Source organism: Chaetomium fimeti (genome assembly GCF_033439085.1).
Source record: "Chaetomium fimeti strain CBS 168.71 chromosome Unknown B0H64scaffold_2, whole genome shotgun sequence".
Taxonomy (NCBI): Eukaryota; Fungi; Ascomycota; class Sordariomycetes; order Sordariales; family Chaetomiaceae; genus Chaetomium; species Chaetomium fimeti.
In genome coordinates, this window is record NW_026944330.1 from 4,852,688 (window position 1) to 4,875,080 (window position 22,393).

At 55.5% G+C, this 22,393-nt stretch overlaps 8 protein-coding genes across 8 annotated transcripts; 4 read left to right on the forward strand and 4 right to left on the reverse strand.

Moving 5' to 3' along the window:
* Nucleotides 1–34: 34 nt before the first annotated feature.
* On the reverse strand, nucleotides 35–4,111 carry B0H64DRAFT_440056 (uncharacterized protein; the record flags this gene model as incomplete). Its single annotated transcript, XM_062806462.1, has 5 exons — nucleotides 35–532; nucleotides 594–778; nucleotides 1,072–1,193; nucleotides 2,462–2,575; nucleotides 2,637–4,111. 5 exons carry the CDS (start codon nucleotides 4,109–4,111, stop codon nucleotides 35–37), a joined length of 2,394 nt encoding a protein of 797 aa, XP_062663215.1.
* Nucleotides 4,112–5,210: 1,099 nt separating this feature from the next.
* On the forward strand, nucleotides 5,211–6,428 carry B0H64DRAFT_104042 (uncharacterized protein). The gene is made up of 2 exons (XM_062797703.1): nucleotides 5,211–6,173; nucleotides 6,233–6,428. The coding sequence occupies exons 1-2, from the start codon at nucleotides 5,319–5,321 to the stop codon at nucleotides 6,377–6,379; spliced, it is 1,002 nt and encodes a 333-aa protein (XP_062663216.1). The 5' UTR covers nucleotides 5,211–5,318; the 3' UTR covers nucleotides 6,380–6,428.
* A 1,288-nt stretch (nucleotides 6,429–7,716) lies between these two features.
* Nucleotides 7,717–9,376, reverse strand: B0H64DRAFT_316924 (uncharacterized protein; the record flags this gene model as incomplete). The annotated part of the gene is made up of 3 exons (XM_062800311.1): nucleotides 7,717–8,176; nucleotides 8,246–8,975; nucleotides 9,034–9,376. 3 exons carry the CDS (start codon nucleotides 9,374–9,376, stop codon nucleotides 7,717–7,719), a joined length of 1,533 nt encoding a protein of 510 aa, XP_062663217.1.
* Nucleotides 9,377–9,421: 45 nt separating this feature from the next.
* Nucleotides 9,422–11,879, reverse strand: B0H64DRAFT_389333 (uncharacterized protein). The gene has a single exon (XM_062803336.1). It carries the CDS (start codon nucleotides 11,745–11,747, stop codon nucleotides 9,738–9,740), a length of 2,010 nt encoding a protein of 669 aa, XP_062663218.1. The 5' UTR covers nucleotides 11,748–11,879; the 3' UTR covers nucleotides 9,422–9,737.
* Nucleotides 11,880–12,800: 921 nt separating this feature from the next.
* B0H64DRAFT_415920 (uncharacterized protein) lies at nucleotides 12,801–14,020 on the forward strand (the record flags this gene model as incomplete). Its single annotated transcript, XM_062805127.1, has 4 exons — nucleotides 12,801–12,888; nucleotides 12,964–13,626; nucleotides 13,680–13,814; nucleotides 13,887–14,020. 4 exons carry the CDS (start codon nucleotides 12,801–12,803, stop codon nucleotides 14,018–14,020), a joined length of 1,020 nt encoding a protein of 339 aa, XP_062663219.1.
* A 467-nt stretch (nucleotides 14,021–14,487) lies between these two features.
* On the forward strand, nucleotides 14,488–15,650 carry B0H64DRAFT_103909 (uncharacterized protein). The gene is made up of 4 exons (XM_062797702.1): nucleotides 14,488–14,556; nucleotides 14,616–15,424; nucleotides 15,482–15,548; nucleotides 15,633–15,650. The coding sequence occupies exon 2, from the start codon at nucleotides 14,671–14,673 to the stop codon at nucleotides 15,388–15,390; it is 720 nt and encodes a 239-aa protein (XP_062663220.1). The 5' UTR covers nucleotides 14,488–14,556; nucleotides 14,616–14,670; the 3' UTR covers nucleotides 15,391–15,424; nucleotides 15,482–15,548; nucleotides 15,633–15,650.
* Nucleotides 15,651–15,795: 145 nt separating this feature from the next.
* Nucleotides 15,796–17,605, reverse strand: B0H64DRAFT_455838 (general substrate transporter; the record flags this gene model as incomplete). Its single annotated transcript, XM_062807322.1, has 4 exons — nucleotides 15,796–15,932; nucleotides 15,999–17,176; nucleotides 17,236–17,479; nucleotides 17,557–17,605. The coding sequence occupies 4 exons, from the start codon at nucleotides 17,603–17,605 to the stop codon at nucleotides 15,796–15,798; spliced, it is 1,608 nt and encodes a 535-aa protein (XP_062663221.1).
* Nucleotides 17,606–18,514: 909 nt separating this feature from the next.
* B0H64DRAFT_389342 (polynucleotide kinase 3 phosphatase-domain-containing protein) lies at nucleotides 18,515–21,125 on the forward strand. Its single transcript, XM_062803337.1, has 7 exons — nucleotides 18,515–19,022; nucleotides 19,078–19,265; nucleotides 19,322–19,437; nucleotides 19,485–20,093; nucleotides 20,153–20,214; nucleotides 20,270–20,412; nucleotides 20,476–21,125. The coding sequence occupies exons 1-7, from the start codon at nucleotides 18,902–18,904 to the stop codon at nucleotides 20,641–20,643; spliced, it is 1,407 nt and encodes a 468-aa protein (XP_062663222.1). The 5' UTR covers nucleotides 18,515–18,901; the 3' UTR covers nucleotides 20,644–21,125.
* The last annotated feature ends 1,268 nt before the right edge of the window (nucleotides 21,126–22,393 follow it).

A 22,393-nucleotide genomic window follows, 5' to 3' on the forward strand; every position in this document is an offset into this window, starting at 1 on the left:
CTCTCCCTCCCGGGCCATATGCTATACTATCTGACTACGCGGAATCATGGGTCGAACCAAACGACATAGGAACCAGAGTGAGTTTCGCCGAGACGCGAGGGAAAGCCTTGCGGACTTCGGCTTGCATCACCTCTAGCAGGATCTCCATTGGTGTATACAGGGTGATGGCTGAGATATCCACCGCGCATTGGTCCTGGTAGGTCGGGATACCTTCCTCGAGTTTGATCATCCCTCCCCAGAGCATGCCGAGCATGTCAGCTTTGCCATCATGGATCACGGCACCCGAGTCGCCAAAGGCGGCAAAACAGTCGTCTGGTGTTTCGTTGAGGACGACAGCCGTTTGTGACTCGTGGGAGGAATAGTGGCCATAAAGACGCGGACGCGCATAGCGGGTGCTAGCGTTTACAGGAGGAAGGTTGCCGCAAGTAGTTCCGGTAGTCGAGCTAGTTTTGAAGACCTTCTTCTCCGCACCAGGTTTCTCGGCATTGTGACCACGGGCAGCCAAGAACTCACAGGCCGAGCGACAAGGAGCCTAAGTAGGGTTACTCAATGACAAGATCAAAAAGAGGGTCGTAGCTGGTAGTGGTACTGACGTTGAAAGAGGGTTTGAATCCTTCGGGGAAGAGAGCCGGATCCAACGAGATCAGAGCGAAGTCAACTATGTGACTGCTGGCAAAAATGCGGCCTGAACCGGACGTAAGAGTGACGATGCCAAACCGGCAGTCGTAACCTTCAATACGGTTGATAACCTGCATATCGGCCTCGAGGGTTTCAGGAACTAATCCGGCTTCTATTAATACCGAAGTCTTTAGCTCTCGTACGTCGGAGGCAGGGGACTGGATCCAACTTGAACTTTTGCCGAGGGTTTGATCGGTTCGGCCAGGTCTGAATAGGATGTTAAAATTGATAATGGTACTCAATGGATTTGCGGGGGGGGGGGGAGGCGGATAACTGAACGCACCGTAGCAAGCATGGTGACATGTGACGGCCAGAGATATTCGGTACCGTGTTCGGGAGTCTCGAACTTCACCTAAAAGCCGAGAGTCCCAGACGAGTCGGCCAATGGGTTACCAATGCTCGCGCCTGGGTAAGGTTGCTTGGGAAAGTAGTCCTCCTCGAGGGATTCAATCCGACTGTAGAGGGCAAGGCTGCCTTCGACAACCTCGACCGCAAAGAAGGGATCAATGCCGAGTCTGGTGGAGGCAGGTTAACGACAACGGGTTCGCGTGGGAATTGGGCCTGCGAGGCTCGCAAGGGGGAGGCCTTACCGCTGCTGGATGGCAAATACTCCGTTAACAATGGCCTTAGCTCGCTCAACTAGGGTAGAGTTTGGCTCGAGGACGATCAGCACGGTGGGTTGGACCGACCGGGGAACGTGCGAGTTATGGACCCCGAATATAGAAACGAATGTCCAGTTGTCGCCTGCCTGTTTGAGGAGGTTGTGGACTAACTCCCGGAGGCGGTCGACATGCTCGGCGCCGGGAAGGTTAGCAGGGAAAGGTTGCAAGGACCGCGTTTCGCGTGTGGGGGGGGGGGGATGATCCTGAGAAGGAGGCGGCGGAATGCCAGTAACAGCCAGTGCTCGAGCTAGGAACCCGTGGCGGTGGGAACCACATTCGGTACGGGGAAAGCTAATTGTAGGAGCATCCATGATGTGTCGCTGCTGTGGGGTTTGTCCGCCCAGGGCAAGAGGGTAGCGGTAAGAAGTCAAGTCGCCGCAGAGGCTAACGCAAGAGCGGCGTGGCTGCTCAGCAGTGCGGCTTTTTCGTCGGTGGTAATTGTTTGTTTTGCCCACCACATTGAATCACGAGATTTACACGGTGTACTTGGGTAGTTGCGCTTTACCATACGGGAGTAATATATAAGATAAAACAATGTAACATGACTAGGCTTAGAAGCTCTATTTCCCGCAGCGAATGTATATTCGCGCTTATGGTCAGGTATGTAGGTAGTTTGAAGTCCTGTAAACCTCAAGAGTCGGCGTATATTTCTTTATTGTTCTTGTCGGGTTATGGTCAATATTGCTCAGAATGGTCGCCATGCCTTCCGTCGTATCTGATACGCGTTGTTTGGGGTATTCATTTCCTACTTATAAATCCCAGCAGGATACACCGGGCTCGGCCAGCCTCAGGATTCTAGAGTACCCCCCGCATTAGCTCGTACACAAGCGCCTGGTGCCAGTCTACTTTCCATCCACAATATCTGAAACGGGGGGGGTCGAGATAGAGGATTTCACCCCGTAGGATAACTCTCCATAAGTAGCATATCGGCAGCGGTGAGGAAGCAGGTGAGGGAGTCGTGTCCTGGTGTAGTGGTGTTGATGGGGTCCACCACTTGGTTTCCCCGCTGAAAGCGCGTAGGTTGGCCGCAGCGTGTTGACTTGTTTCCCGACTTGTTTCTGACTTTCTCAGGGGACGGGCAGGCCGGTCGGGGCGACATTCCGCATCGGCCATCGTATTACAAGGCTGGCCCATTCCAGCTCTCTCTCCTCAACCTCCCAAACCACGCCTGCTTATGGGGGAACGTAATCTCCTTCTCCTTTGTAAACCCAGCGTACTCGAGATGTTGGATGAACCTGTTCGGCTCGTCAGCATATTCCTGGCTGCCGTCACAACCATGGACGACACAAGGCTCACCTCGCATTATCCACCCTCGGCTCGAGGCAGATACTCATAGTCCGGTAATCGGCACAAAACATCCAATGCACCAACCCAGTCAACCAGCTTTGTACGCGGCCCCTGGCCCACTCCTCGCCGATCAGCACATGACACCCGCGGTCCCAGTCGTCGATTTCGGAGGATCCGGCATACCGGCCGAGGAGGTCCTCTTTCACCCAGTACAACTCGAAGTAGCCAAACGGCACGCCGTCCCACAGGCCGATGGCGGGGAAGCTGTGGCGGCTCCGCAGGGCGGTGGGGAGGAAGCCGGGGGCGTACTCGCCCCAAAAGTGGGATACGCGTGGGTTGGCATGCCACGATTCGAGGAGGGCCGAATCGGGCATGGAAAGGAGGCGGGACTGCTGCTGCTGTGTTGCTATGGACGGGTTCGGGCCGACGGGCCCCATGTATGGCACCGGCTTGGGCGAGACGGACGCGACGCGGAAGGAGAGGTAGTGCCCCACCGAGGGGACGAAGCGCGTGTAAAAGACCTCACCCATGCGCGGTGGTTTCGGGCGGAGCGGGTGACGCACGTGATTGGTGATGGTGTATTGTAATGGTGGGGGTGGGTAGTAGGTCGGGAGGTGGGACGCGCTGAAGAAGGGGCTGATGGGGAACGAGGGCACATCTGTCAACAAGGTGGGCGGCGCGGCGCCGGGCAAGTCGCCCGCTTCGGCGATCGCGCGCTGCGGGTGAATTGCCGTAGCGTGCTCTCCAGGAAGTGGAGAACCCGGCCGGCTTGGTACTGGCGAACCCGGGTATGACGAGCGGGGGTTTCTGTTGCCGACAGGCTGGAGGGTGAACAGGAACAGACGTCCCGGTATCTGCCAGAACATGTTCCGCGTAACGAACATGTTTGCCCATACGTCATCGGTGTCTACTAACGCGGTCCCCACGGCCGAGTTGAGGCTCGCAATTAGGCCCATACGCTCCAACTTGGGTATCAGGTTCCGCCCGCGCAGCATGCCATCTCGCTTGACGCGCACCCGCCACTCGCCCCGCGGCTTGCCGGCGTCGGGTGTCAGCTTCGACGCTTCGGTGGTGAGAATCGTGGGCGGCGAAGGTTGATGGAAGTACCAGTATAGCGTGACCCAGAGCATCATGGCCATCTGGCGTGTTGGGCTTGCGGGGGGCTTAAAGTCGGCGTTGGAGGGGTTCGAGATGGACGAGATGAAGAGGCTGTCGTTTTGTAGCGTCGGTCTCTTGAAGGAGCGGAGGTGCGGTGTCTTGTCTGTACCGGGGCTCCCTTCAGCCAACCCCGGTGGAAGACTAGTAGCGGTACTCGAGGTCGGCTCATCGTCGTCGCCGTCTTCTGTGTGAATCACAATAGTCCATCCGATCGGGAAGGCATTGTGGTGACTGCTGAGCTCGGTCGACTTGAAGAACAGTCCCGCAAAAACGGGCGTCACGTTGAAGCGCTGCCCATCGGGCAGATAGATGGTTTGGGGGCCCATTGGCGTTGTAGCATGCGTGCGACGGCCTGTCGTGGTATGGAAGAAGCTCGTCACCTTTAAAGCCTCGTCCGAATCGCGGGGTTTCTGCTCTGGTGACGCGGAAGGCGGGGCAACATTCTGCTGTGGCTGACCCCCGCGTCGTTTTGAGTAAGTTGCCCTGTGGATCAAATCATCCGACTCTATCGGACGGAGCCGGGAACTCGGACGGGGAGTGAATTGCTACTCCATCGTGCCTCTTTACCGATTATGCAAGGTCGTGGCGGCATTGGGATCGCGTGACGTCCTTGTCGCAACGAGACCGCCGGCCGGGCCTCCCGCTCCACCAAGGCGGAGCGGAAGCAGGTTCGTGACCCTGTGACCTCGTGGACGCGGCATGGAGACCCACTTGCGGGAGCTCCTAGACGCCCCGTCTGCCAAACTCCAAAGCACAAATCAAGCAAAAGGGAAATTAAAAGAAAGATATCGAGCGTAATACATTGAATAAAAGAAATCGAGTAAAATAAAAGTGAATCGGGCGAGTGCAGCTTCTCTACTAAGCTTCATCCGAGTGACTTTCGCTTTGTTCACTTACACGGACGCTAACGGCCATCTACACAGTGCCAGGGTGCACTTCCATAGCAGAGTCGCCGGCTATGAATGAGTGCACCTGCAGCTTGGTTACGATAAGGAGGAATAACCTGATAACTGTTGACGCTTAAATCAGCCAGCGGTACCGCGGGTTCCTTGTTCTGATTGATGGCTCAACTGTCATCTGCTCCACGTTGGGGGGAGACACCGAGTGGTAACAAAACAACACGCGCTATACGTACTACCAATGTATAGAACGCCAGAGGAAATCCAGCGCTGGCTTTTGAAGTCTAGCCACCCTGGCACCGACGATAAGAACACGCCTAATACCTCATCGCACAGCGCATTTCCACTCCTCGCGCAACAAGCACCTGACATAAACACAGCTCTCCCTCGCCCTCCATCACTCGCCTCTGCTACTAGTATGACTCCCCGTTCTCCCTCGATCACTAGTACGAACGCTTCCAGCGACCGTTGCAATAGGGAGCCCGGATGCCTCTCAACCAGTCTTGTCAAGACCATCGTCGGTTTGCAGCGTCTCGAGAAACCAGTCTACTTTGAAGCTCTACTCGAGAATGCCGAGAAGGACCAGCTGCCGGGTGATGTCAGGGATCTGTTTACTAACATCTGGAACATTGTAATGTTGTCCCAGGGCGTCTTTCCCACCGAGATCCGGGATGAGATCGAGCGTCCGAATCGCAAGATGGCCCCGGGAATCTTCCGGGGCGCCGAACACCGAGCCCGAGATTCTGGCCAAGAAAGACTAGGAGAAAGAAGCGGACAAGATGCTGCGCATGACGTGTTTATCGACTTCCCAGCCGTTTGGGCGCTCCCCCGAGCCGTCAGCCACTCGTCCACAACGCCAGCGCGGCTTGCTCGCGCCGAGTTTCACCACGTTCGCAACCTCGAGGTCGACGCGCGGAAGTGCCTGGCCCTGCACCGAAGCGAGGCCTCATGGAACTGCAACGTCCATAAGCCGCTCCTTGACTTGGCGCTGTGGAAGTACTGCGACAGCATTGCCCTGGAGAACGCGACATCAGCAAGAATCTTACCTGCCTTCATTCCGGCGCTTGTCACTGGCGAGGCCATCCGGGGTAAGATGGTTGACTTTGTTCTTTCACCGAACTTTACGGCCGCCGGTCGCACCGCTTCGCAAAGCTCGCACATTAGCAACGCTACGATCGACGCTGCCATTCTGAAAAGGCTTGCCATGCAGCCATCAGCCGGCTCCCGCAACCTTGGGGTCAATCATACCGATTACCCTCCGTTGTTGCGAGCACCGACTGCTGTGACTATCGCGACGATGATTGGTAGCGGGAGCTTGGAGGATGGAAGAGTCCGGCTGGGAATATGGACTGCGGCCTGGCACATACGCATGGCAGCATTGGGCATCAGCGGGTGGGAGGACGGCCCATTGCTACCAACTCTTCCGCTAATCTTGACCCATGAACACCAGTGGTCGCTTTATTTTGCTGTCGACCGAGGCCACAAGATCGTAAGTTGCTACCTCTCTTAACATATTTTGATGACGAGATGCTAACGGGCTTTGAAAAGGAAATTCTTGGTGGCATACAAATCGGTACAACTTCCACCACTCAGGGCATCTATCAATTGTTAGCAGTGCTACGGTTGCTAGCTGACTGGATCGAGACCGAGTTTAAGGAATGGGTTGTTACCGCCTTCACTGAAGATACTTCGTGATACTATAAGAAGATCATATAAATTAGCAAGAACTGGAGAACTATGCAAAAAGTGTACCTACCCACGTTGGCAGCCAACCTTGAGTTTGATCTCTCTAACCCTTTTCGTTACTGATTATCTATTGCATTTTTTGCATTGTACGGTTCAACTGTCTTCGAAATCAAAGAAAAGAAATCAAGGAAAAGGAATCAGATAAAAGAAAAGGAATGGAGGAAAAAACAAACAAACCATAGTTCCTCCACAACAGACTACACAATTATTCAGGTTTCACCCCGGGCCACTGGGCACCGAGCCACTAATAACATCAATCATGATTTCAAGCTCCTAGCTTTTGCCACCATTGAAACGTCCATAAATGAGGCAAACCTTGGAACCGACTAAATCAACGTTGAGCAACCAACCATCATAGCCGCGGAAAGCACCAGCTCCCCAGAAACCCGAATTCAATCATCAAACATCTCCAACGTCAAGCTGAGGCTGTGCTATACAGAATATACTCCAGAATGGCCGACCTCGAGTGTCCCGAGACAGAATTTAGAGTTCCCGCAGAGGTGAGTCAGATACCTACACTTCGCCGAACATACTTGTACTTCCTGCCAATCTCCCTCCCCATGCGGATGTTGAAAAATGACGGCAGTTCTAACGAGCCTAGTTAACGGGAACACCGTCACGCCCATACAACCATCTCCTCGGGCTTCCGGACGAGCTACTTCTCATCATATTTTCCCATGGCCGGCCTGTAGATAATGTCTGCCTTGCGTTGAGCTGCAAGCGACTTCTACTATTCTCCACCTCGCTGTCCTTGCGGATTCCCTCTGCAAAAGCCCACCGTACTCGGCCCTTCTGCGACAATATTGACACCCTGTTAAGGCGTATCAGACCGCTAAACGCTCGCGGCCAAGTTAACACGACGTTGGGTCTCTGCTGCGATTGTCTGCGGTATCGATCGAGGAGGATCTCCTTTTGGAAAAAGACTAACAGGGCTGATGCGAGCGAGAAGTATTGGTTGTGGGTGGTGAAATCGTGGAAATCAACATATTCGGCTCAGTGCCCGGACTGTTGGTCTTCTCAGAGGAGAAAGCAACTTGCCCGCAGCCGAGAGAGTATTGTCCCGAAGTAGCGGCAGTCGTGGTAGCTGGAACAGCGTACAGGTAATGGCAAAGAGCCAACCAGTGGGGTGTGTCGACGAGACTGGTTTGATACCGTAGCCGGTAGGGTACTTCTCAATCCAATACCCCTAGCAAGCAATCTACAACTCATTAGCTGTTCACGATGCTCTAGTAGCCTTTCCACGTCACAACTGGCAATTCCATGTGATGAATCGTGTGTCCCGCTATCTACTGCCTCCCATCAGGACTTAATTCGCCTCCTCTGCCACGCGATGAATCCGACTTCGACTCCGGCTCCGGTCCGTCCTCCTTCTTTCTCTTTTCCTGTTCAGTGAACTCCTCGTCCTTTTCCTTTTCTGACGACCGGGACCTCTCCTCGGCCTTGGTCCGCTCCTCGCTTAGCACCTCCTTGACGTCATCGCCGAGCTCTTTCGCCTCGTCCCACTCAACGTCATACTCGACAGCAGCCACCTTGATCTCGCGACGCAGCGCGTTCGCTTCCTGGACCAGCTGTTCCCATTTCTGAGGGTCGAACCCCCGAGCCTCGTAAAGCGCGTTCTGGCGCCGCGAGACCGTCACGTTCATGGCGGCCTTGTAGCTGAGATCCTTGCTGATATACAGGAACCACAGGTAGCCTCCCATGATGGTGGATAACCCCGCGAGATACGTCACCGGCTCGACAAGATCCCTACCCAGCAACGCGTGTCAGTATGTCAAGTACGCTTTGAACCACCCCACGGCTTCCACGAACACTCACCAGCCGAACTCGGTATGGAACGTCACATAATACACGACCCCCCACCACCCGCTGAGCAGCGCAAAGCCCCCCTTCGCGAGCAGGTGGGCGCCGCGGTGGGCGAGCAGGTCGCACTCGCGCTTGATGCGGGAGAGCTCGTCGATGCGCAGGCTCATCCTGCGGAGCTGGGAGCGCATGTAGTAGGTGCGATCGTTGAAGGACGGCACGCTGACGCGCATCTCAACGTTGTACCCTTCGATCTCGACGGCGAACTCGCGGCCGCGCGCGGCGTCGCGGATGAAGTCGCCCATCTCGGTGCTGTTGCTCCACCGCACCCAGTTTTTCTCGGACCCGTGCCGCTCGGGGCCCTCGTGCCCGAGTCCTGAATACGACTCGACGTGTGTCAGGCCGGCCGGCATTCTCGACTTGCTCTCCTTGTCCCTGACTCTCGCTTCGGATCGTGACGTCGGCTTGTTGTCCCCGCGCTCGGTATCCTCGGCCCTGAAATACACACTGGGTATCTTCTCCTTGTTGCCCTCTACTACTGGCGGGATCTCGGCTTGGATCAAGCGCTCGACGTACGACAGGGGTTGTTGGGGGTGGATAAGCAGTGCCAGCGGCTGGATCCTGTCGTTGGGGGAGATGGATCGGCCATAATCGGGTTTGCTATTGTTGTCCTGATCTTTTTCGACCGTGATGGGCAAAGGGAGGATGAGCTTCAGCAGCCTCGTCGGAGTTGTCAGGAGCTTGCCTGTCAAAGTGGTTACTTATTAGCAGTGTGTCTGGAGATTGTGACTGCACACACCAACCCTCTGTTACCGGCGCAATATCCTCCTCTCCCTTCTTCTCCACCGGTGGGTTGTCCGCCCCTTGTCGATGCCATGGTCGCTTGACTTGGCTCTGGCGGACCCTCACTTCTTGTTCCTGTTCATCAAGCAACCTTTTGTCCAGTTGTTTAGCTTTTGCCTCCGGTTCGGTCTCATCGGGCTTCGCGGTCGAGAGAGCTCTCCGCACTCCTCCTGCGAATCCAATCCCAGGGCGCAACGAAGCATGTGCAAATCGTGTCTCGAGACGGTAACAGCTTGTCGGAAACCGCAACCTCGGCGAGGCTTGTATCAGCTGGCGGTGTAGTCGCCCGAGTACATGGTTCATTGCGGCTTTGCTGGCCTGCGAGGTAATTGTTTTTCTCGCAGTGGAGGGACGGAGGGATCTCAGGCTATTTCAACCCGCGTGGATGGAAGCTGCAGCTGCCACAACCCCAATAAACCCCAATGACGTCAGTGCTGTCAGGGCAAGCAGCTTGATGTCTTGGCATCAGGGGTTCCATAACTAACTCGGTGCATGTGCAAGGTCAAGGTCGGAACCTGGACAACCTCGAGACAACCAATCTCAACCCGATTCTTTCTGTTACAACTCTCGGGGACTTTCTAGATCCCTGTTTGTGTACATATTAGTGCTACCTAGCGATGGAACTATACGTGTTCGAATGCAAGCCCCAGGTCCAGCTGAAATATTAGTATCCATCGTCCTCCTCGTCAAATTCATCCTCTACCAGTCCGTACTGATCATCCTCGTCACCGTCCTCTGCAATCTCATCGCCCTCCTCGTCGTCTTGAAAATCAGCATAATCCCGCGCATCGTAGTCGTCGCCGCCCATCTCTTCTATCTCAGAATCCTCGTCGTCAGACGGGGGAATGGGGTTGTTCTCCCGGTGCAGTTGTAACTTCTCAGCGAGAGAGAGTGGTCTGCCGACTGCAGCTCCCCCGTCGGATTCCCCATCCTCTTCATCTGAGCTGGAGATAACGGACTGGGCATTCTCCCTGCTCCGGACCTCTTCCATACTGTCGTTCCCTTGCTCGTCGTCCTCGTTGTCCTCATCGTCCTGGTCCTCTTCATCCTCCGAAATGACAGCCCGAGCCCGGCGATTCGCTCGCATTACCCGTCTCTCGTCTTCTTCGTCGTCGCTAGACAGCACAATCGGATTCCGGCGGTTATCGATGCGTGCTCGCTTCCTAGGGCCGGCGTCTTCTGAGTCGTCTTCCGAATCGGACTCCACAACACGCGCTCGAGGGCGTTTCAGCCTGGAGGTGCGGACAGCTGGCTGATCCGAGTCGGATTCGTGCGCAGAGTTGTCTGATCCCCGCAGAGTTTCAGATGACGGTTCGGGGCTGGAAAATCGAGCCATATCCTCGTCATCGTCGCCCGTCAGGTCAATTGCCCCATCCTGCACGTAACCTCCGGGGTGCGGCGAACTTGACATGAATGATGAAGCATCCTCATTTTGCTCGCTTTGGTCGCTGTCGTCACCGTCCACTGGCGGTGCGACAAGCAGCTCGTCATCCGAGCTCTCACTGTAGTCGTCGATGTCCGAGTCGTCTATTCCTTCGCTTTCATACTCGTTCGGCTCTTCTTCGTCACTGTGCTCGGAACCAGAGCTTTCCGGCGACGGGCTTCTGACAGCGTCCCATGGCTTCAAATCCGCCAAGGGCAAGCGAGGGGCCCAAAGAAATGTGATCAAAGGCCATACTGGTGCACCGTTGAAATTTGCACTCTTGGTGTCCGCGGGGTATCCGGCCTTGAGGAGATCGTGTATCATTTCCCTGAGGAGGACTTTTGTCTCGTCAACGGTGCCAGAGTCCCCTATGTCAGGCCAGCAGTACACGTGCTGGGCATTTTCGCCCAGTCCTGGCTGTTCCTCAAACGTATCGATAACGTAGCGCTTGGACAAGTTAGAGAAACACCATTTTATATGTCGCCGCTCATGGTTAACTAAGTCGGTCACATAGTAAACCGTCTTCAGGTTCTTAAACGGTTTAGAGGGGCCCGGAGCCCGCCTTCCCATGGCAAACAAATTGGCCGGGTCGACGGCCAAGTGATAGATGTGCTCCCCAAACCCCGGAAGCTGGGGCATGGCATCGAGATCCAATACCATGGAAGAGTGCCTGGACTGCAAATAAACAATGTCGCTCTCGGCATTGAACCGGACGACGGCTTCGCTGCCGAAGGACAAGCTGTCGGGGAAAACCTTCTCGATCAGTTGGCGGGACTCGCGATGGACAGCCAACATGGCGCGGGCTGGCGTCGTTTGCTGATCCAGGAAAGGGCCCTCGACGGGCACTAAATATTTGGACCCATCCCTTCGGTGATGCTGGTTGAGTTGAAAGCATAACACGCGTGGCTTCGCAGTAAGGTCTGGGCAGAAAAACTCCCAAATGCAGTAGCGGAGTTCGAAGGGGAGGCGCTTGAACTGCGGGAAGAAGTGGTCCTCCTGTTCGTCGTGGTCCCGGTCGGTGCCGCTCTCGCTAGAGCCTGACACGTCATCGTCGGAGTCCGCAGCCTCCAAGTCAAAGAACCCGTTGGACTCGGAGAGCCCGTCGGAGGCCGAGTCCAACTCGTCTTCATCATCAACCTCGACGCCATCATCATCGTCGTCATTAGACGACCTCTCTAGCTGGGAGTCATCATCACTGGATTGCGCAGCCAAATATCCGATGTGGTCCGAATCTCCCGAGTCCGACATCATGGCGGATGATGGAAAAAGGCGATGGCGTTGATGGCGTTTTGGCAGATGCTCGCGATATGTCGAAGTTGACTGACGCGTTGATTGTCCGAGTCGCGATGTGCCAAGGTCGAAGTTAATTGACGTGACTGCCTGGCAGGGGCTGGCCCACAAAAGCTCCCAAGCTGGTGGGGTCCCGGGAAAGGTGGGGCTGCCTTCCTGCCCTCGCTCGAGACTCAGCGCCTGCCGCCGCCGCCTCTTGCGCTGAAAACAAGCAAAATCTCAAAAACGCTACAGGGGATCGTTTTGCCAATTGGTGACTAGCGTTTGGCCTGGTTATGAAACTTTACGGAATGGCTATTATTCATGATTAAACCAATCGGAGATCATCGACGCTGACAATCACGATTTCTGGAGGGAAGGCTCGAGAACGTCACGGTCCGACGGCTCGGGGGCGCGCTGCTCACGAACGATAGACGCTTCCTCTCGGTTGCCGGCCTTAGTAACGAGGAGCTACGAGATAAAGTAAGTCTTGGCTCATAAAACGCAAATACCCAGTTAAAAAGACGGAAGACCCGGGGTCACGGTTTTCAAGACGAAGGCGGACTGTCCGGCGTTGCACGGTGAGAACTGCCGGATGCCGGGCGCCGGAGCACGGGTACTGGACTGGTGAGCTGGGTTGGGGATAGTGGGGTGAGCCTTGCCCCTGCCAACCCCTCCCCCCAAGGAACGGACAACATTTCCATGCCGCCTTGCGGTGCTGTTTGGGGGGAGAACGGCATCATGCGGGGTAGGGGTCGCTGAAACGGGCAGACTGGTATCGGCGGCCTGCGACCGGAATCTACGACGCGGCGGGTAATTCGGCGGAAAATGTATCCCCTAGCTCGTCCTCGCGCTCCAGTCTTCAACGGTATAAGAGAGGTACCGAGCAGTGCAATCATGGGCGCAATGCAACCATCCTGGCGGTCTAAACACCGCATATCCCCTTCACTTGCTTTGCACGCCGTTGATATCCTCTTCTCACATTAACGGCTCCCAACTTACCATTCATTGTCCCTACGGCGCACGATATTTACAATGGGCTCCCATCCCGTCGAGTTTGGTGAACGGACAGCGGGGTCTGAGGTTGCCAAGGTGTTTGCAGACCGGATTCGGGCAAAGAAAAGTCAGTAAACAACGCCCCATGACCCTTCGAGCTCCTGGGCCTCCGGCCGTGTTGTTGACCACTTAAGTGTTTTAGTCTTGGTGACGGGCGTCAGTCCCAAGGGGATCGGGTCATCCACCGTCTTGAACCTCGCATCTCAAAGCCCTAGCCTTCTGATTTTGGCCTCCCGTACCAAGGCCCGGCTTCAAGAGGTTGCAACCCAGATTTCGGCAAAGTACCCCAGCACGCGAGTTGAAATTGTCATCCTAGATCTGGGATCACAAAAGGCGATTCGCCAGGCAGCTGCCGACGTTACCGCCCTGACCGACAAACTTGATATCCTCATCAACAACGCCGGCATCGTTGTGACATCCCGCCAAGCGACACCCGAAGGCATCGAGCAGCAGTTTGGAACCAACCATATCGGCCCCTTTTTGTTCACAAACCTCCTCCTGCCCCTGTTACGCAAGGCGGCTGAGTCCAACCCCCCTGGTGCGACTCGCATCGTGTCTCTTACCAGTGCCGGCCACAGGCTCTCCCCGATCCGCTTCTCCGACTACAACTTCGAGGGCAAACCGGTCCCCCCCGAGGAAGACCACGTCAAACCGCTCGCAGGCGCTTTTGGCAAGTGCGCCCCTGACGGATACAATGGCATTGTCACGTACGCGCAGTCGAAGACGGCAAACATCCTGTTCACCGTTTCCCTCCAAAAGCACTTATCAAAAAGCGGAATTTCCGCCTACGTCCTCCACCCTGGCAGTAAGCTCACCTCGTTACCTTGCTTGTCAATATAATTGTTGACATTCTCCTAGCCATTGAGACGGATCTCAGCCGGGACCAAGACGATGAACTCACCGCCCAATTCTACAAGGTTGCGCCGTATTGGAAGACCCCCGACGAAGGCAGTTCGACGACGCTCGTAGCTGCATTGGACCCGGCTCTGAATGGTGAGGCTTTCGCAAGTTTCGCTGTTTGGAATGTCTGTAACAGAGGTATTTCACTAACACCTCTTGATGCAGAGATCAACGGCCTCTACCTTTCCGACTGCCAGTTCACCAAGCCCGCGCCTCATGCCAGTGATCCCGTTACCGCTGACCGGCTGTGGAGCCTCAGCGAAGAACTGGTCGGAGAGAAGTTCTCCCTGGGAAGTTGAGAAGAGTCCGGGTCCCAGTTCTAGTGTTCTTGAGGACTACAATGTGTCATTTCCCAGAGGACAAATGAACCAAGCATTATCTTCAAACGAGATGAGGGGACAAGTAGAGTTTAACACCGCCCCCCACACGTTTCGAGCCACCGCTGTTGTATTGAACCATAGCTGTGGGTTACTGTGAATTACCACGGCCGCGATTGTGGGGCAAAACCCAGTAGGGGCCATATTACTACCACGAGCACATGGTGCAGTAAAGCTTCCCTTAAGAGTCTTTTCCTCACAGTCACGCCACATCAGTGATGATGATCTTGTAGAATCATCCATGGTCTGTGCAGCCATGGTTCAACGAATGAGGGGCAGGTATCGCCACCTCATACTGGCGTCATGACGCGAGGTTGGATGTGCCGAGACTATTCGGTGACCCCTTTCCGTCCTCTGCCGATAAATATGTTCTTAAGGCTTGACGACCAAGATCATTAGCTGATGGACGGTTTCTGGTATTACTTTAAAACTCCTCAATCCAGACCTTAGTAACAAAGGTACCTAGTTAACATTGACTGTAAACGCATCAAAGAAAGAGACAATAAGACTTGGCAAGATTCATTTACTTGACTCCGCCGATTAGCACCACCAACCATACACACCAAGTCGCAATGGCAGACACAGACGGCAACTCCTCCATCCCAGAACTGTTATACCACACAACTCTAACGGTAGTCGACTTCCACCGGGACACGTCCGGCTCCACCCGAGACACCCACGTCCTCGGCACGCACACCACCCTCCCCGCCGCCAAAGCTTTCGCGCTCAGGGCGCTGGAGACGCTCGGCTACAAGCCGGCCGACTTTGACGAGTACGCCACCCGGGCCGACTATTCCGGGGAAGCGGCCGAGGAATGGCCGCACCACGACGGCGTCATGGTGTACGCGCGGGGCCCCGCGGGCCACGAGCTGCTGGTGGGGCTTGACACGAAGCCCAACACAGAATCGTTGCCGGCGGTGGCGGCCGACGACAGCGCGGACCAGCACAAGAAGGACACGCTGCAGCTGCCGGCGGGCCACGACCGGCTGCACTACGTGCTGCAGAACCGGACCGACTACACGCAGGACCAGCGCGCGGCGTACCAGACGGCCGAGATCCAGGGCTGCTATGCGCGGCGCGACGACGCCCTGGCGGCGGCGAGGCAGGCACTGCAGGAGGACCGTGACGAGTATGCGCAGTATGACGAGCGCGGCGAGGACCAGGGCGAGGACGAGGAGTGGCCGTTCGGGGAGGAGGTGGTCGTCCATGCTGTGGCGCAGACTGGAGAGAATTACACGATTGCCGTGAAGACGGCGATGCAGGCACATGAAAAACATGGCAAGGTGCTTTGATGAGTTGCGGCGTGTTGAAGAACTAGTACTGGTGGTATGGTTTGGTTCGAGCGTTGAGAAAATCACGGACAAGTACCTAACGTTTGATCAGGGATGAGAACCAAAGCTGCAAAGTCCTCAGGATGAGGAATCGCTCATTGAGTTCCACTCTACTCTAGGTATGTGGTAATACTTGTTAGTCCATACACAATGCCGCATACTCCTGTGTCCAACAAGATATCTAAGGTCCATCTGTGCCAAAGCCACCGGGGTGCGTCATATCCATAGTTTCGGCCAGTCTCTCACTCCGCGGGCTTTCCACCCCGTACGCGCTGGGAAATAGCGACTGAGGCCCGCTTCCCACCGAAGAACGCGTGAAAACCAAAGGAGAAAGCTAAGGATGCAGGACAAGGCTCCCCAAGACCCTTATTTCGGGCATTCCTGGGCCGGGCTGATGAGACCCAGCTCCGTATCCGCAGGGGAGGCGCGCTTTTCCTCTTGCTCCATCATAACCGCCCGATTGTTTCGGGTCTTCCACGCCGGTGTCCCGATGTATTTGATTGCTGTGATTGACAGTCAGTTGGTTATCATGCTTCGAGTAAAAAGATAGACAAGCGGAAAGAACTTACCACCTGGTTCCGTGTCATCAAAGAGTTGTGCCACCTCTTCGAGTGACTTGTTGGCGGTCTCAGGGAACAGGAAGAAAACGTGAAGGTGCATCACGGCACAGAAGACGGCAAAGATGATGTATGTCTTCCAGGTAATGTGCTCAAAGGCCGGGGGGACGAAATAGGCAAGGGCAAAGTTGAAAGTCCAGTTGGCCGCGGTCGCGAGGGCGACGGCCTTGCCGCGGAGGCGCAGGGGGAAGAGCTCGGGAGGGTAGGTCCAGGACACGGGGCCCCAGGTCGGCGCAAAGCTAGCGACAAACAGGCACGTCGAGACGATAATGACCCAAGCTGCCGGTCCGCTCACAGCCATGGACTCGGACGCCGACGGGAATTCGCCGGGGTACGGAGTGCGGGCGTAGACACCGAACATGATGGCGTTGATGACGAGAAAGAGACACATCAAGGCGGACCCGATAAGAAGAGGCGCCCGGCGGCCCCAGCGGTCCAGCCAGAGGAGGGCCGGTACCGTCATGATGACATTGATGGCAAAGCTGACGCTGCTGGGAATCAGGACCGCGTTGGTACCGGATTCTGCGAGCCCTGCCATGGTGAAGACATATGTGATATAGTACATCATCACATTCATGCCTGTGAGCTGGGACCAGATTTGAGTGAAGACGCCGATGGCGGTCCTGTTGAGCATCTTGGGGGCGAACAACTCGGACCAGCGGGCATCGGCATGACTGTGCTCCTCCTGGACGGCGGCGCGGATCTGCTGGAGCTCGCGCTGGACAAAGCGGTTATTGACGTCGCCGTTGCCGTGGAGCAGAGCCAGGACATTCTCGGCCTCGGCCTCGCGGCCCCTCGTGAAAAGCCACCGGGGAGACTCGGGCTCCCGCAGGAGGCCGACGAAGAGGCCGACTGCGGGGAGCATCTGCAAAGCCCAGGGGACGCGGAAGGCGGCGCTTCCCTCGATGTACGAGCATCCAAAGCAAATGAAGTACATGATAAGAATGCCCCAGGTGATGGCCCACTGCTGCAGGCTGACCAGGCGACCACGCATCGTCGGCGGAGCGATTTCGGTGATGTAGACGGGCACCTGGGCAGAGCAGATGCCGACAGCGAAGCCGTTGATGAACCGCCCAATCGCGAGCATGCTTAGGTGAACCGAAGCGCAGACCACGATGGACCCGACGATCCTGTTTACTTGGTGAGTGCGAGATCAGACATGGTATCGAGTGCAAAGCTGAGTACTAACCAAACGATTGAGCCGATCATGATGGTCTTCTTCCGGCCCATGCGGTCGGAGAGCCAGCCGGAGACTAGGGCACCGACCAACGAGCCGCCGGGCATGGCGGCGACGATGCCTCCTTGGGTAACGGAGGACGGACCCAGGCATTGGCCCTTATCGTCAAAGCCGCGCTCGTTGAACTGACACAGGTAGGGTTGTGTCGCGATGATGGCCGACATGGAGGAGATGTCGAAGCCAAAGAGGGCCCCGCCTATGGACACAGACAACTGTTTAGCATCAAAGCAACGTACTGGGCTGTATTGCCCAAATCGTGTGTGGACGGCTTACCAATGACGGCGAGGAATGCTATCCGGTATATTCTTTTGTGGTTCGCCATATTGGCTGAGGTCGTATAGGTGCTGAACTGCTGATAGGGAAATTCAAGGATGAGAATTGAGGATGAGGGTGTGTGTGTGTGGGAGGATAATAGTGAGTGTGGGATGAGCAAGGGCGCAAGGGCTCAGTTTAAATAGGTATTTAGACATGACGGCATGGTGCCATGGTCACGAGCTTGAGAGGTCTTCCGTCCGAAGACAGCAGGCTCAAGGGTCAACACAACGCGGAATGGATCCGGGCCGTTCAGCTCACTACTACCAAGAACAAGCAGGAGCAGTTTAGACATGATTCACCGCATATGCTCCCCCAAACACAACTCACATGTCACACATGTCATGATACAATCTATATGTAGGCCATCCATACTCGACTTTGGGACATTAAGCTGTTCAAACTGAGGGATTTCTAGGTTGATTGCAGTGAGGATTGCCGGTGAAATGTTAGAGCTAGGTAGGTTGGTGCCGTCACTGCCGCCGTGGAGGTTGCTTCCATCTGTTGCCTACATTCCAGGTTGTTCCGTGGACTCCACAGTGTGGAGCGTGGGCTCAAGACAAGAAAACAACCTGAGATTCCACTAAAATCAAAACAACTCTGAAGTGTGAATGCTGATCTCCATCTATCGGCTAACCATCGCTTGCTCTTTTTTCGAATAGGCCTAGTAAATCTAGCGTAATTCACTTCTTTCTAGTTATATGCTTCTGGCCCTCCTCGAGGTCCAGGGACTTCCATCGCTGCTTGGTACAGTGGTGGCACAGGGTTAGGGTTTGGCCCGATGACCTTCCAACGGGGCGACAACTGTAACTACAGTGGCGAATTTAACGGTTGCCACACATTCTAAAGAGGTTGAATAAAGCGAACAATTCGAATCTATCTAATTATACTTTTGGAAACAACTAAGCAAATTCGAATGTGTATACAGAATGTATAGGCGCATTTACAGAGGTGCATTGAATTGTGAAAGGGGAGGCGCGCGCACCAGGGTTGGGGCTATGTATGGAGAAAACCACGTGGCATGCAGAGTCCCGCACGTCAGAATCCCAAACGTCTCTCTTTTCCATTTGAGGTTTCCTCGGCCCATGCACACAGTAACTCGACGGTAATCATGTCACAAGTTGTAACGACGACTCGGGTAATTTTCAAGAGGGTCAGCCCCAACCTCACGGAACCCCTCACGTGCTTTCGCTCCTTGACGCGTCTTTCCCGCGCGAGCCCCACAGCAACCCGAACAGGCGGGAGAGGCCAGCGCTGGAGGGAACTCCTGGTTGCCTCACGACACCAACATAGTGAAGGTGAATGAATGATGCCACCCGCGAAACCCTCTCCTCCGCCGCCTTCAAGGTCGAAACGGCCTGCAGCTGACGACGACCGAGCCATCTCCCCACCCCCTCTAAAACGGAAAACGCAAGCTGCCATCTCGAGTGCGATTGCCCCATTCTCCCCGCCCCCAGCGATTGGACTGACGCCTGTGGCCAGAGAGCGCTGTCGCAAACTTCTTCACCCCCGCGTCGCAAAAGGCTAAAGATCGCACAACCTGGGCCGAACGATCCCCCGACGACGACGCACCCGCGACATTGCTCGTTGCGAAATACATACCCGAAAATGCCGACTCGACCGCGCTCGAGACTCCGGCCAAACGGCAGAAAATCGCCGCGTTCGATTTGGTACGCGACACGTCACACCACCCTTTGCTCCGTCCCCGAGACTTACCCGACCACAGGATTCCACGTTGATTACAAGCGCCTCGGGCAAGCGATATCCCGACGATCCGGCCGACTGGAAATGGTGGCACCACTCTGTCCCAGGACGTCTTCGGCAACTGTACATGGATGAGGGGTGCGTCGGCTCATGCCTATCCCTCCGCCACTGCTGACGAACCCTAGGTACCGAGTTGTCATCTTCACAAACCAAGGTGGTTTGACACTGCATCCGGATCCAAAGTCGAAAGGGCCGAAGAGCGCAAAGAACAGAGTCCCCGCGTTCAAGCAGAAGTGCAGTGCCGTTCTAAGCCAGCTCGACATCCCCATCACGTTGTACGCGGCCACGGGCAAGGACATCTACCGAAAACCACGGCCGGGGATGTGGACCGAGACGAAAGAAGACTACGACTTGACCGAATCCGATATCGACCGCGAGAATAGCGTGTTTGTTGGCGACGCGGGCGGTCGTACAGCCCAGCCAAAGGGATCGAGTGCGGCTGCGAAAGATTTCAGCTGTTCTGATCGGAACCTCGCCCACAATATCAGCATCAAATACCAGACACCGGAAGAATTCTTCCTGGGGGAGACGGCACGAGACTTTGCTCGGGATTTTGATCTGAGCAACTTTCCTTATACCGTAGAGGAGGAACATGGCGAAGTGTGCCCTACCAAGACAAACGAACAGGATATTATGCTCTTTGTCGGGTCTCCTGGAGCTGGCAAGAGCACCTTTTACTGGAAATACTTGAAGCCGTTGGGTTACGAGAGAGTCAATCAAGACACTCTAAAGAGGCACGTTTTCACCCCCCCCCCCCCAAGCCATGTTCCCGGATAAGACTAACAATGATTAGCAAGGACAAGTGCTTTAAGGCAGCGGCCGACTTCCTTCAAAAAGGAGACTCTGTTGTTGTGGGTGAGTTCGTGTTGGTTCGATTCGCTGCCATATCGACCCGCTAATTACGCGTTAGACAACACAAACGCCGATGTCGGCACCCGTTCTCAGTGGATAACCCTCGCGCGCAAACACAATGTTCCAATTCGGTGCCTTTGGTTCAGGACGCCGTTGCAGCTGTGCGAGCACAATGCCGCGGCGCGAGCCTTGAACGAAAAGGTACGCGGCGTCATTTCCCAAACGTGACGCGAGGAACATTCGATCGCTAACTGCCGTCGGTAGCTCAACCCTGAAGCCCGCGAGGCACTTCCGAGAATCGCTTTCAGCGGCTTCGCGTCGCGGTTCAAGGAACCCAATATTGAGGAGGGTTTCCAAGACGTCGTTCCCGTGCCCTTCAAGTTTAGGGGGACGAAAGACGAGTACGAAATCTGGGGTCGATACTGGGTTTGAGCTAAGAATGCGCCAAGAAGCTCACCGCGATACCATTTTGGTTGGGTCGTTGGCTCTTGTTATCCGACTCATGCCCACTCGGGGAGGTCTGCTGCCGGGGGACTGTTACGGTCCGATTTGATTTCGGGCTGAGGCGGGATCGGACGCTCGGGAACGTGAGCCGCCGCGTTTACATACAGCTCCTGATTATTTCGGGGACCATACTGTGTAAATGTGCCAACGGCAAAATGCCACTTGCACGGGAGAGCTCGGCTCGAGCGCGGGTTATCCTAGCCATGTGATATAATGAACTTCGGTGACGACCCAAGGAAGGTTCATCCGATTCCTTGGGCCCAATGGCACCCTACTTCCTGCAGCTGTCCGTGGGGTCGACGATGGTCTCAAAACCGTTATCGGCCAGGATTCCGTGGACCCAAGGCGCCAGTCGCTTTCTCCTGGAGGCCTTGCAGGCCTCTGAGGCCGGAGAGTCGCCTCCAACAAGCCGAGTGTCGCCAAACACGGCAAGCACCCAACAGCCGGTCTCTTAAGCATCTCTATCTGGTCTTAAAAATATTCGGATCCCCCGTTCCAAGAAGCCAGAACTTGCATATCATGTGCAGGTCTCTGGCGTCAGCGTGTCACTGATAACAGGTACTAACCGTCCCACATTGTCTCCCAAGCTGTCGTTTCCAAGGCGAGCCGAGGCCAGACAGAGCCAAGCAAAAAGCCAAGCAGTGGCGAGCACCCCTGCAGAGGCTCACAGCTCGCCGCCTCCCGACCTTCCAACCTTGGAGATCTCCGAAGCCGTTTCGCGTTACTCTCCGATGCCTGCAAATCCGGGGTTGGCAAAAACCCCAGGTTTCGGACTCGATCGCTCGCTGCGCCAAAGGTACTCTGGAGTCTAGCATTTTACACCGTACACGGAAACACTGAAAACGAATTTTCCTTCGTTCCGTCTTATTACAGTTCATCCCAGGTGCGGGTTTCTCGGCATTGCGGGGTGCATGGGCCCCGCTGACCTTGAGCTTCCTCGAATTGGCAGGTGGGATGTTTCATGGAGAACTTTTGACAAGAATTTTCTCTCTCTTTTCCCAAGCCTTCAGGCTCCACGAGCGCTGTGAGAGGGTGAGACAACGCAACATGGAAACGTGGTTGTGAAAACGCTCCCTTTCCAGAATGTTTCACAGCAGGGAAGTTAGCACCGGCCAGACATTACCATACGGCCATCCATGGATCTCGTTGGTGGTGGTTCAAAAGCCCGACTTTTTTCGCACTTGCCTCGCATTGTCACCTCGCATCGCTTCGCATGTGCATCAAATCCTAGATAAGATCATGGGCGAAAGAAGAAGGTGTCATCGGTTGGCGCACGGCTGGCTTAACGCCGCCTGCCCGCGTGCCACTCGAGCAAACATCTTGACAGATAAGTGGAGGGTGCTCTCGGTGGCCAACTCGGGAACACCCAGTGAGCTGAATGCTCCTCTCGCCTCCGCGACTGCTTCCTGTCTTGATTGGCCAATGGCTCCCGAATTCCTTGCCTCCCCGTCGGGAAGGAGGCCGATGTGAGCCCTGGCTGGTTCGGCGGGCCCTGACCTCAAGTCCCCGCCACGGCTTCGCCCTTGGTCCCGGTCAGCGGGGCAGCACGCGACAGGAATCTGCACCTGAGATCCGCCGAAGAACCCAGTAACACCGAACCAAGTCCTTTCTTATCGTGCCCTCAACCACTTCCTCCTGATGGGCAGGCCGGCACGCCCTAATTTTTATTTTTATTTTA